Below are 12,999 nucleotides of genomic sequence, written 5' to 3'. Positions count from 1 at the left end.
TGATGGATAATTTCTTTCACTGATACAGCTGACTTCCAAAAGATGGTGGCACACTTTAAAGGAGGAATAAGGCATTAGGCATAGGAAGATACCAGTAAACAGGAAGCTGAGTGGGTACATATCCCCATTTCTTCAACAGGACCCTAAAAGTTCACCTCTGAGGCCAAAACCCACTTCCCCCTTGGACTCCTGGAGGCAGACAAGTCAATAAAAAGATCAGTGCAAAAAAAAGGCAGGAGAGAGGGGCAAAACATTTCCCTCACCACACCATTCAGTCTGTTACCATGCAGGTGGGATATTGTCAATGTCAACTGTCAACTCCATTATATGAAATACTTTTTAGTATAATTCCATGTTAATGGGAAATGGGGAAATGGATTATAACTGTCCTCTGTAACTCTGATCCAATCTAAGAAGTAACCAAAAAAAGTGAAAATAACTTCATCAGATAGAAGCTGGGAATAATAACTTTATTATAAAAATATTCTTTTGAATATTTCCTAAGTTTCCACAGCATTAAATTATTTAAATTAGTTTTAAAAGAACATGATTTACACATAGGTTCAACTGCATTTTAAGGTAACATTTTCTAAACTGTGCCAGTACTGAGAAAGGAACCAGCAGCCTGCCAACTTCACAGCATGCCCACTGTGCTCCTACAACAGTCATTAACAACCAAGATCCTGGCAACTCCTATTTCTTCCTTATGTTTGCTTTGGGGCAATTTTTATTACCCTATTAATATTCTCTAAACTGTCCCTGATCCTAAATACAACAAAGAATCTGTTCTAAAGGAGTGAGGATATGACGGAAAAGTATTAGATACATAAGAGGTCTAACATCTGGACAATCCAAATTACATTTTGCTCAATTCAATTCTAAGTCAATTACAAAGTAAAAAAGAAGTCACAAGAGAAATTTTCTTTCTGTCCCAGGAGATGAACCAAAAGAATGACTTAAATTCAGCTGCTTCCTCTATACTCCTATCAATAATGAAAACAGAAAGCAGAATTTTAAATGATCAAAAGTTTCAACTTAGACATTTAACATAACTTAAGAGGTACAGCACATGTTCTCACCTTCACTCTTTCAAAAAATTCCCAAGTTTGAAAACCACAGGACTAAAAGGAATCCATACCATACCACCACTGCAGCAACCAACCAAAAGTCTGCAACACACAGAGCCAAGGCACATTCAATGTTCCATGGGAGATAAAACAGAAGATAGGTATCTTCAGCATCAAGAAACTCACACTCTGGGGCACCTGGCTGGCTCGGGTGAAAGAGCACGTGACTTCTGATTTCATGTTGTGAGTTCAAACCCCACGTTGGGTGTTGAGATTATATACATACATAAATACATAAATAAATTAAAAGAAACTCACACTCTAACCTAAAGGATGGTCAGAATGCTTGACACCTTTCTGAATGACCTGGAAGTGCAAGAAGCCATATGATAAACATACCCACTGTTTATTATGGCTAATTTTTCTATCTTGGCATAGGCATGTCATTTCAGGAAAATACAATACTTAGAAGTAACTGGCGGGTATATTTACATTCCAAATGTTCCCCAAAAACTGGTCGGGAGTAAGAATTAAGAAATGAGTCTGCCCTGATATTAATAAGCAAGGAAGGAGTGAACAGGTTACTAAACCTGCCAGACCAGAGTCCTCAACTATTACATACAGAATAGACCAGATGCAGAATGGAAAGTGTTTTTATTTCTTCAAAAGCCAATTCCAACTAACTGGTAATGACCACCTCCAGGCCTTTGCTGAGATGGTTAGATCCTTTTAGAAAAAAGCCACATCCTGTGTTCCCTGCCCTCAGAAGTTGGGTGTTTGAGTTCCTGCTACTGACTTAACATCAGAATGTTCACTGGAGCTGTTTTTCCAGTAGCAGCAACGTGTTGCACATGCTCTCTTCAGTCTTCCTGATGATCAATGGTTGTGATTCAGTTCAAAGAGACTACAGGGGCGCCTGGGTGGCTCAGTGGGTTAAGCCACTGCCTTCAGTGGGTTAAGCCATGACCTTCAGGTCATGATCTCAGGGTCCTGGGATCGAGTCCCACATCGGGCTCTCTGCTCGGCAGGGAGCCTGCCTCCCTCTCTCTCTCTCTCTCTCTGCCTGCCTCTCTGCCTACTTGTGATCTCTCTCTCTCTCTCGCTGTCAAATAAATAAATTTAAAAAAAAAAAATCTTTAGAAGAGACTACAAAATGTGGCTGTGAAACTGAGCACTTCCCTGATTGTGAACAGATAGTAACACCTCACATGTATTAAGATGGAGCCAACACCTAACACATATTAATGCATTTATTGTCCAAATAGTCTCTAGGACATACGTTCTATCACCATTATCATCCCCATTTTGCAGATGAGAAAGGGAGGCACAACTAGGTGAAGCAGCTTGCCCAAGGCTTCAAAGCAGGTAAGTATGAGAGCCAGAACTTGATCCGAGGCAGTCTGGCTCCAGATCTCCCACTTTGAACCACTTTGCTTACTGCTTCTCTGTCAACTGCACGCTGACTGAACCTACAACTTCAGTTTTGTTAATGCTATCCATGAGTAAGCCAGAAGTCTCGGTTTCACCGTGGCGTAAGTCTGTATTTTATCTGCAGTTCTGAAATGTTTAATCTCTTCAAGGGGCCTGGATTCTGGCAGAGTGCTCAGTTTACCCATACCTTCGGTTTTGGTAGATTATTGGGCATAATTTTTTTTTTTTTAAATCGAAAGTGTCATAAGTCATCTATTCCACCACATAAAACAAACCCTCCGGGACACCTGGGTGGCTCAGTCAGTTAAGTGTCTGCCTTCAGTTCAGGTCATGATCCCAGGTCCTGAAATCAAGTCCCATATGCCCGGGGCTTCTTGCTCAGCCAGGAGCCTGCTTCACCCTCTGCCTGTTCTGCCTGCAGCTCTCCGTCCTTCTGCTCTCTGACAAATACATAAATAAAATATTTAAAGTAAATAAGTAAACAGATACATAAACAAATACAACCCTCAGGAAATGAGAGTTTTCAGATTAAAGCAATGTTCCCATTAACAGAATATTAGAAAATTGTTAGTAGCTGATTCGTAAAACCTAAGTCTTGGAGAGATCTATACAGTGAAGAGAATTTCTGACAACTGGTCATTTTAAAGAACTCTGCAATTGTTATTCTAAATATTATTTCTCACAATACAGGAGTGTAGAAGGCACATGACTTACAAGATTTAACTGAATCTTAGCATACTGAGAAGTTGATTTTCTAAATACACACATTCTCCTAAGGGGGGAAATTCCACTTCCCAAATGATTTACTGAATATGTAGTCTTTTTTTTTTTTTAAGATTTTGTTTATTTATTTGACAGAGAGAGAGAGAACACAAGCAGGCGGAATGGGAGAAGGAGAGACAGGCTTCCCAATGAGCAGGGAGCCTGATATGGGGTTTAACCCCAGGACCCTGGATCAAGACCTGAGCCTAAGACAGATGCTTAACAACTGAGCCATCCAGGCACCCCTGAATATGTAGTCTTATTAATCCTTACTAAAACAGATGTAAACTTGGCCCCCAAAAATGACTACAAGGAGTAACAGAACAAAATAACTTTTTATACAAAAAAGAATTTGTATATCCAAGTCATAATCCAATGTGTAAATTATCTTCAGGTGCTCCCACTGCACCCTTTTCCACATCACTACTACACTTCAGATCACATATATTTAACAAACCAACCAGCTGGCTTGTTTCCAATTCAAAATACATGGTATCATATGTAAAGAGCAACTCTGAATTTTTTTATTTCCATTCCTGATATCAACAATGTAATAAATTTACATTCAAGCTTCAAATCTTTAAAGTACAGCATAAAAAGAACTACATATGCAATAAAAATTAAATGAATATTAAGAGTATTCTGAAAGAATGGTAGCTCTTAAGAGAAAATCAGAAGTTTGAAAAAATACTCCAGTTGCTGAAAGAATGATATTGGTCACGGTTAATAAATTCTTTATGTTCCCCCAATAGTAAAAGAGGAGCACGTACCCACATTTTATAACATGTATGTACTCCTATTTATCTGTATCTTGAAGCTTTCTTATTTTACATAAAATTAAAATTTTAAAAATCAAAGTTTTATTATTTTCTTCCAAATGAATCATCTGGCACTTCACCTTGGAGATCCTAATACTTATTTAAAAAATTCATGATTTCTAATCTCCTATAGTCTCAAACTTAGAGCAACAAAATTAACCACTTTTCCATTCACAAAATGTTGTAAGTGAATTACCATCAGTAAGAATTAGTCATTATTTTGACCACAGGTAAGGGCCGGTCCCTGCCCTCCCCCCACCCAATTCCACATTTTCCATTCGTAAACTTTGTTAATAAGGGGGCTGTCTGATGAGCTTGGGTCATTTTTTTTTTTTAAATATTTTATTTATTTATTTGACAGAGAGAGAGGTCACAAGTAGGCAGAGAGGCAGGCAGTGAGAAAGGGAGAAACACGCTCCCCACTGAGCAGAGAGCCCGATGCGGGGCTCGATCCCAGGACCCTGAGATCATGACCTGAGCCGAAGGCAGAGGCTTAAACCACTGAGCCACCCAGGCGCCCCGAGCTTGGGTCATTTTTGTAAAGCAAGAAGTAATGAACTAAGATGTAAATACACTCTAGAACCATAATCAAGAGAATGAAACTTGTATATGTATGGTTTACTTTTCATTAGACAGCTCCTTCTAGACTTGACCCAATGCAACCTGCCAATTCCATTCATACTCTCCCTTACCCTTGTCTCTCCACCAGAAACTACTACTGTATGCATGAAAAGCCAAGGGTCATGAAAACCAAGAGGAAGTCTCCTGTGTTCTCATAAAGAAGTTTTTATGAAGAACAAATTAAGTTCACTTTTTGAAATGTACAAACCACATAACAACAAAACCACAAGAGGGAAACAAAAAACTAAGTACAGTAATGGTAGTAAATATTTTTATGACAATCCTGTTATTAGGTTACCCCTAGCTGTAAATTTCTCGCTCAGTTTTAGCTCTCTCCAGCACAAATTCATTCTCAGGCAGTAGGTCATGAGGCTGCTCTGTGTTTAAACACAACCTCAGCACCACTTGGCCACTTCCTAAGACTGCTGTTGCTCTTCACCCACTCATTACCTGTATCAAAACAGACAACCCTGGCTGGGTCCCCTTCAGCCCTCTGAAGCAACCCCTCTTGAGCGCTCCTTGGCCTTTTATGGTGGAGGCATGTGATGAGCATATCTGCACCAGCTGTTCTTAATTACCTCTCGGGCTGGGGTGAATGACTCAGCAACCCAACTTTTTTAAGGAGTCATCATCCTACCTTGTTATCCAACCAACATACTGAACAATGGTAAACCACCAGACCCAGCCATATTAAACAACAATAACACACCATGCAATGCAGTCACTAAACCAAAGCCATCCCACTCCAAGCTGACTCACCAAGAGTCCTTTTCTCCCCAGGCTTCTTTAGCCAAAGACAGAAGTGGCAAGTGCCTTCAAGCCCAACCCAGCCCAGCCCTTGCACCACTACCCAAGACCAGGAAGAAGCCAGCTTGCCCACTTCTTTCCAGTTCTCTGCTTGACCATGTGAAGCACCCAAGTGCTCTGTCACCAACACGTCCGGTGTGTCCCCCCCTTATCTTTCTGGACTGCTCTAAATGCAAAGCCTCCAGATATAAGGGGCGTTAGAGTATATGAACAAAGATCCAGCAGTGGCATCCACCATGGGTAACAGTCCCAACACTGATACAGCTCTCCAAATAGACAAGCATCCCTACAAAACAGCCTTTGTTCCTTCAAGCACCGCACGGTAGCTTGGTTTTCCCCCACACGTCTTTCACAATTACTACTACACTATACCTCAATCAGCCCAAGTTTCACGCAGAAGGCTCGCTGCACAAAGGCATTCCGCACAACACTACTCAGTGACATAAACCCGCCGCGCAAGAATGAGAAAGCAGGGGCACTCGTGTTCCCTCAGACAAGCACGAAGCTGGTGCCTCGGCAATCAGCACCCACCCTCACCACACTGTGGGAGTCTTAATTACAACGTGTGGGCAAAACTCCAACAAAGGGAGCTCTGCGATCTCCGGTCCTCCAAACCAATCTTGGCTCAACCCAGCCCCGCAAGGTGGCATTTCTGCTCCAGCCACGACCTCGGCCATTCTTAACGTGACTCCACGCGCCGCAGACACCCAGGCCAGGCAGACCGGACGCAGGCAGCTCGCGGGACGCGTCGGCTGCTGAGCGTGGTGGGAGGGGGCGGGAGGACAACACGGAGCCGGGGCCGGCCGCGCGGGCGGTGCTGATGTGTCACACGGTCCCGGAGGGCCGGGCTCGGACCCGGGCGACGGAGAGGGGGCGGGGGCACTGGGCGCCCCGCGGCCCCGGCCGCTCCCCCGCCCCACCGCGCCCACCGCGCTCGCCCGAGGGGAAAGTGCAGCGCGGGCCGGTAAACAACAGCGCTGGCCGCGGGCTCGCAGCACCGGGCGCAGGCAGGTCGCCCCTTCCGGCCGCCGAGGACACTTCCAGGAAGAGGGGCCGCCGCCGCCCCCCGCCCAGAAGGCCGCCGCCCGCCTCCCACTCCCCGCCTCCCCGCCTCGCCGGCCCGGCCCGGCCCGCGGGCGGCCCCTCACAGGCGGGCAGCCCGGACCGCGCGCCGCCGCGCGGACCCTCCCGGGAAGGACGCGAGGAACGCCGAGCCACTCACCAGAGCCGAGGCGCCGCGCGGCCCGACTGACGGCGGCGAGCGAGCCCAGCGGGCGGCGCGGGCAGCGGTCAGGTGACTCCCTCCCTCCCAGCGGCCGGCCGCCCCCTTCCCTCCCCGGCCCTCCCTTCCCTTCCCCTCCCCTCCCCTCCCCTCCCTCTCCCTCCCTTCCCCTCCCTCTTTTCCCCTCCCCTCCGCCGCCGCGGCGGCCGCCACCACCTCCCGGTGCCTAAACCCCGCCTGCCGGAGGCCCCGCCCCGTAGGTCCGCCTCGCGAGGCCCCGCCCCGCCCACCCCGCGGCGCTAGCCCCGCCCCCACCGGAGACCCCGCCCTCACTCAAGGCCTCAGTCGGCGGGCTGGGGACCCGCGGGATTCCCGCGGCTGCAGCGATTGCAGCGGCTGCACCTTCCCGAGGCGGACCGGAGAGGTCGTGGGCAGGGACTGCGCGGGCCTGGAGCAGACCCGCAAAGGGCGGCGGCGGCGGCAGCGGCGGGGCCGGCGCTCGGCTCCCCTTTGCGAGCACAACCGGCCGCCTGTACGGAAAAGCAACCGAGGACCACCTCCTCCTCCTTCCCAAGGGTGCACAGAAAGGAGAAGGCTAATGGCCTTCTGGACCCAAGCATTGCCAGGACGCTCAGAATTGAACGAAGCTGCCAAGAGCCCAGACAGAGTCCCACGGACAACAGGAGGTCCCTCCTCTGCCATCCCTTACGGGTGGCTGGGCGCCCGGGTTCACAAGGTGGTATTTGAGCTTGCTGGTAGGACGTATGAAATGCGTTTAGGATTTTGTAGAAAGCATCTGGCAGCCCTACTTCTGCTGTCTGACAAAGAAAATAAGGGCGTCCGCCTAACAGGTGTTCCCTTTTAGGCCGTGGCTGCCAGGAAACTTGGAGCCAGGTCCAGCGCCCAGTGGTGTCAGCCAGGTCAGCTAGAGCCCTGGTCAGGCTTTCCTCCTCCGATGCTTATTCTGGTGTTTATCCAATTGTCAGTTTTAAAACTATGTCCCAAGCCATTTAGCACCTCTGGAGTGCAAAGCACTGTCTCTGCAAAAAGATACACACGAGGCAAAGCCCAAGCTTATCAATCTGGAGAGAGAACTGAGACTGTGCCAGCCAACCTGATTGGAGTTAGGATGGTCTGTGCAAAGGGATTTTGCTGTTGGCTTTGAGTTCGAGCGGAGAGAGAGAGGAAATGGAGAGAAATTGGGGGCTGAACAGCCACAGCACCAGGGTGTGGGGACTCATTCTTGAACACAGGAGGACAGCCCTGGAGCTCCCAGGACAAAAAAAGTTACCGAGATAATAAAGTCAGGTATTATCACTAACGTGACTGAATGTGTACTTACAGGTTAGGGACAGCGGAGTTTCATCCAGAATACATGAGAAAGTGACAAGTGCAAGGAGTCAAGTGATTTACTATGACTTCAAATCAGGGCAGGGGACGACATTGCACTGGACCTTAACTGGGAAGAATGGGGCTCTGCAGTGTGCAACATGCTCTTGGTCCAGAGGTAGGAGGCAGATGGCATTCCAGACTGCCAGAGTTCACAGTGGGGTACAAAGAAATGCTGAGAAATGGGGAAAGAACACAGACCATAAAAGGATTTGGGTTCTTTCACATGTGAGAGTTTTTAAGTCTTCACTCTCCTTCCACCCTAAGCCAATGAAATTATGTTCTTCTTTCCTCCCACACTTGTACAGTTTTTTCCTAGATGAAGAACAGATCCTCCCCTTTGGGAGGAACTCTTCCTCCTTTGAATGACGGTGGTGATATTTTCTAGCACAGCCTCTGATTTGCTTCATTATTTGAAAAGTTTTACAAATGTGGTGAGGAGACCAAGACAGCTAAGAATGACTCTCCAGTTTTAGGGTGAGAATCTCTGGAGTGCTTGTTAAAATACAAATGCCTGGGTCCTGCCCCAAAGATTCTGATTTCATGGGTCTAAATATTATCCAAGGATCTGCATGTTTAATAGTGACACAGGTGGTCTTCAAATGACTCTTGAGAAGTACTGAGTTAGAGCTTATAGTGTGTAGTAAGGACAGGGTAAAAATTAAATTAGAGAGTGAAATAAAACCAGGTGGTTTTATTTTATATTTTTATATTTTGTATATTTTATATTTATATTTATATATTTTATATTTATATTTAAATATTTATATTTATATTTTATTTTATTTTATAAAATGGGCATCATACACTGTTCTTAGAGTTTGGCCTTTGTTCCATGGGCTGACGGGAGTGCGTAGAGTTCTCTAAGTCGTATGATTCTTTCTAAAACTTTTTTTTTTTATTATTTGACAGACAGAGATCACAAGTAGGCAGAGAAGCAGGCAGAGAGAGAAGGGGAAGCAGGCTCCCCGCCGAGCAGAGAGCCCGATGTGGGGCTCCATCCCAGGACCCTGGGATCATGACCTGAGCAGAAAGCAGAGGCTTTAACCCAGTGAGCCACCCAGGTGCCCCAAGTCATATGATTCTTTTTAGAAGCTAATTCTAGAGAACTTCATTCACTCTATTTCTGTCGCTTTAGCTCCTTTTGTCTTTATGTGCTTTATGTGCTATCCAGGCAACAACATTTAGGGGAGGGGATCAAAAAATGGGCTTTAAACTGTGGATGATTACCAAGATAAATAAATATTGGTGTCACCAACTTGGAAAACAGCCAGTTGACATTTCTTCCCTCCAAAGGGATTGTGATTGAAACCATACCTCTCCTGTCCCTGACTGGGAGATTTTCATGGAAAATGAACATATTTTATTAGAAAACAAGGAGGATATCCTGGAGCAGCATGGACAAACATGCCCTCGTGTTCACCTGACATCTGAAACAAAGGGGAAAGGGATGTAACCTCTGGCTAGAGATGTGCACAAAGTCTAAGACCAAAAAGGCAGATGAAGGAGAAAAAAGAAGACCGTATTGGAGAAGAGCTAAGTGGGACAAGACCCAAACTGGTGGAAGTGGTGCTGCCCAGACACCAGATTTAATGACAACCAAAGTGGTTCAATGAAGAATCCCAGCATGGAAAAATTCTTGTGCCTCCAAAAACCAGTTGGAGGCCAGAGTGGACTAACAGTGGCTGTGAAATTTGTGTCACCCTCCTCACCAAAAAAGGGAGTTTCTTTTTCATTCCCTAATTTGTAAAAAGAATAGCAACCCAATGATCAGGGCTTAGAAGGAAGTTCAGCTCAATAAGGGAAAATACATAGAAAAGACTTTCGTCTTAAGCCTGTTTCAATCTCCCTGACCTGACACTTAAAATTTCCCACAATTACAGACTGATAGTGCCCCAAATTTCCCTCACTCCGTGGCATATATTTATATAATGAAGTAGAGAAAATGTTCTTCTCTCAGAAGGTCATGCTGGACAGTGTACTTATTATATAATGAATGAATGAATGAATGAGATTACTGAAGTTACTAAATGTTTGATGCAAATGCTTTCCTGTGGAGCCAGTGACGTTTGTGCATGTTGCTAAGTCAGAAACAGCACATAGAGAGCCTTCAGCCAAGGTCACATGCCTGCAAAGAACAGAGAAAAATCCAGCCCGATAGCTTTGTTATATGTATTTGTTGATGTTCACATCAAGGATTATAAAACCTGTGGCTCTTGATCTTTTATCTTTGAAATTCATGCAAGTATTAAATCCCACTCCATAATAACAAAAATTTCCTCAAAATTAAGGATATATAATATATATAAGTGTGTGTGTGTATATATATGTATATATATATAAATGTATGTGTGTGTATATATATATAAATGTGTGTGTGTATATAGATATATACATAAATGTGTGTGTGTATATATATGTATAAATGTGTGTGTGTATATATATATGTATATAAATGTGTGTGTATATATATGTATATGTATATAAATGTGTGTGTGTATATATATATAAATGTGTGTGTATATATATATAAAAATGTGTGTGTGTATATATATAAATGTGTGTGTATATATATGTATAAATGTGTGTGTATATATATGTATATAAATGTGTGTGTATATATATATAAATGTGTGTGTATATATATATACATAAATGTGTGTGTATATATGTGTATATATATATAAATGTGTGTGTATTTATATGTATATAAATGTGTGTGTATATATATGTATATATATATAAATGTGTGTGTGTATATATAAATGTGTGTATATATATGTATATAAATGTGTGTGTATATATATGTGTATATATGTATAAATGTGTGTGTATATATATATAAATGTGTGTGTATATATATATGTATATAAATGTGTGTGTATATATGTGTATATATATATAAATGTGTGTGTGTATATATATATAAATGTGTGTGTGTATATATATGTATATAAATGTGTGTGTGTATATATATATAAAAATGTGTGTGTATATATATATATAAATGTGTGTGTGTATATATATATAAATGTGTGTATATATATATAAATGTGTGTGTATATATAAATGTGTGTGTGTGTGTGTGTATGTATATATTTGGTAAAAGTGACACAGTCGGTAGAGGGGCTGTATTTTAACTCACCTCTGGCCTGTATCATTGTATTCACCTAGAGCAGTGTTCTCAACAGAGGCCACCCAGGAAATATTAGTGGTGATAAGGAAAGGAGGGGTGCTACTGATATCTAGGGGATAGAGGCCAGAGATGCTGTTAAACACCCTACAATGTACAAGACAGTCCCCATGGATAAAAAAAACTTAGTGAATAAGCGCACTTTATTCCCCATTCACAACAAAGAATCCTCGGTCCCCAAGTGTCAGTAATGCCAAGGTTGAGAAGCCCTGAGCTAGATGTACTCATGCCCCAATGGGAGAAATGTGTATATATCTTTGATAAAGATAAGCTACTGAATTTTCTCTAGCTTCCTAACAACCAGGTTAAAAAGGAAACCTGATCGGTCAGGGCTGAGCTAAATGGGGGTTGGACTGAAGTGACCACAGTGAGAGAAAAATGTACTGAAAGCCTAGGGAAGAGAAAATGAGCACAGCCGTGAGGACCCCACGCACCCCACCCCCTACACCACCCCATCACCCCCCTCACACCAACTAGTTCCCCAGGCTGGGCTGCTTTAGGTAGGAAGCACTTTGGAAATGGAGTAGAATGATGGCTGACCTCTAGGATCTAAGAGCCATAAAAGGAGACCTATTGGATCAGAGGACAGATAAATATAGTGCCACAAAATCGCTGGATTTTCACTATTGGTCACTCCAGATTCCCTCTCTAGCCTTCTCCACCCTACTCTGTGTTGCAGGACAAAGGTCTCTAGGCACAGAATCCATGAGTTCCCCTGCTGCCTCGCTTCTGGTTGCGTTTGGATAGTGGGAGGTATCAATAGGAACATAGTTGTTTCTCTGCCAGGCAGTAGGTTGTCTGTAGCCATAGTCCCCTATCAAGTCCTCAGTTCTTTCCAGGCAAACTTCTCCTAGAGCTGTAGCAAAAGCAGCATCATTCTAGGAGTGAGCGCTGTGCCTCCCCACCTTGGTAAGCCCCAGGGTGCACCATTATCCCACTATCCCTTAGTGGGTTACATGTCTTCCCCTTTATAAGTGGTCCCATATGTTTCTTGCCAGTTCCCTGGCTGATTCACCAGGCCAAGACTTGCAGGTAGCCAGAGTGAATATATGAACACATATCAGGAGAGTGAAAAAAGGGGAGTTCCTCAAAATCTGAAGCCAAGAAAAGGGAGAACTAGAGGCATAAATAGAGGCACACATCTCTCATGCTGCCCAGAGGGGCGGGTGCACTGGCCAAGGTTACAGTATCTTCTTCCCGAGTACTATTTATTCCTGAGTACATCGTGAGGAGAGAAGCCACAGGCTACTGTGGTTTGGTTCCACTAGATTAGCCATTCAGGTCACCCCACTCGCATCCCTCTTTGGTTTCTTTCTAATGATTTGGCTTCACATACATTTGCCTCAGATTGGTTGGTGAACATTTGGTGCGCTTGCTGGCAATATTCTCACGGTGAACTAATAAATGATCTCGGCGGTTTTCTTCCTGTCTCTGCAGCTTTGGGTGAGCGTGCATCACTGATGCATCAGCCGCTCAGCTTCCTGCATCAGCCAGTTCAGAATGTGGGACGTTTCACAAGGCAAAGCCCAACATGGCTTGGTCCAGGTGCTAGCTACTTCACAGAAACACTCTGTATATTCATTACTGGTGACTTCAGGACTGACCTTTAGACCAGGGACACTTTATTCCCACTCACTTCCCTTTTCCTAAATCCCTTTTTGGCAGACATTGCTAGGTGTCTACCCAATC

At 44.3% G+C, this 12,999-nt stretch overlaps 2 protein-coding genes across 3 annotated transcripts in view; both read right to left on the bottom strand.

The window, feature by feature from the left end:
• The window catches only part of BACH1 (BTB domain and CNC homolog 1), a 41,267-nt gene extending 34,441 nt beyond the window's left edge, over nucleotides 1-6,826 (bottom strand). Inside the window, exon 1 of one of the 2 annotated variants that reach the window (XM_046002983.1) lies at nucleotides 6,729-6,826. The gene's annotated coding sequence lies outside the window, so the exon portion shown is untranslated. Of the gene's footprint in view, nucleotides 1-6,174; nucleotides 6,263-6,728 lie in introns of those variants that run through there. The other variant, XM_046002981.1, reaches the window with a different exon arrangement.
• LOC123940801 (collagen alpha-2(I) chain-like) lies at nucleotides 1,350-12,765 on the bottom strand. Its single transcript, XM_046003700.1, has 5 exons — nucleotides 12,647-12,765; nucleotides 11,263-11,397; nucleotides 7,019-7,294; nucleotides 6,038-6,754; nucleotides 1,350-1,433 (listed from the first exon to the last, which is right to left on the bottom strand). Exons 1-4 carry the CDS (start codon nucleotides 12,763-12,765, stop codon nucleotides 6,040-6,042), a joined length of 1,245 nt encoding a protein of 414 aa, XP_045859656.1. The 3' UTR covers nucleotides 1,350-1,433; nucleotides 6,038-6,039.
• Nucleotides 12,766-12,999: the final 234 nt, after the last annotated feature.

The sequence above is a fragment of the Meles meles genome, chromosome 4, assembly GCF_922984935.1.
Source record: "Meles meles chromosome 4, mMelMel3.1 paternal haplotype, whole genome shotgun sequence".
Classification (NCBI taxonomy): Eukaryota; Metazoa; Chordata; class Mammalia; order Carnivora; family Mustelidae; genus Meles; species Meles meles.
Note: the sequence above shows the minus strand (reverse complement) of the source record. Positions and strands in the feature narration are given on the sequence as shown.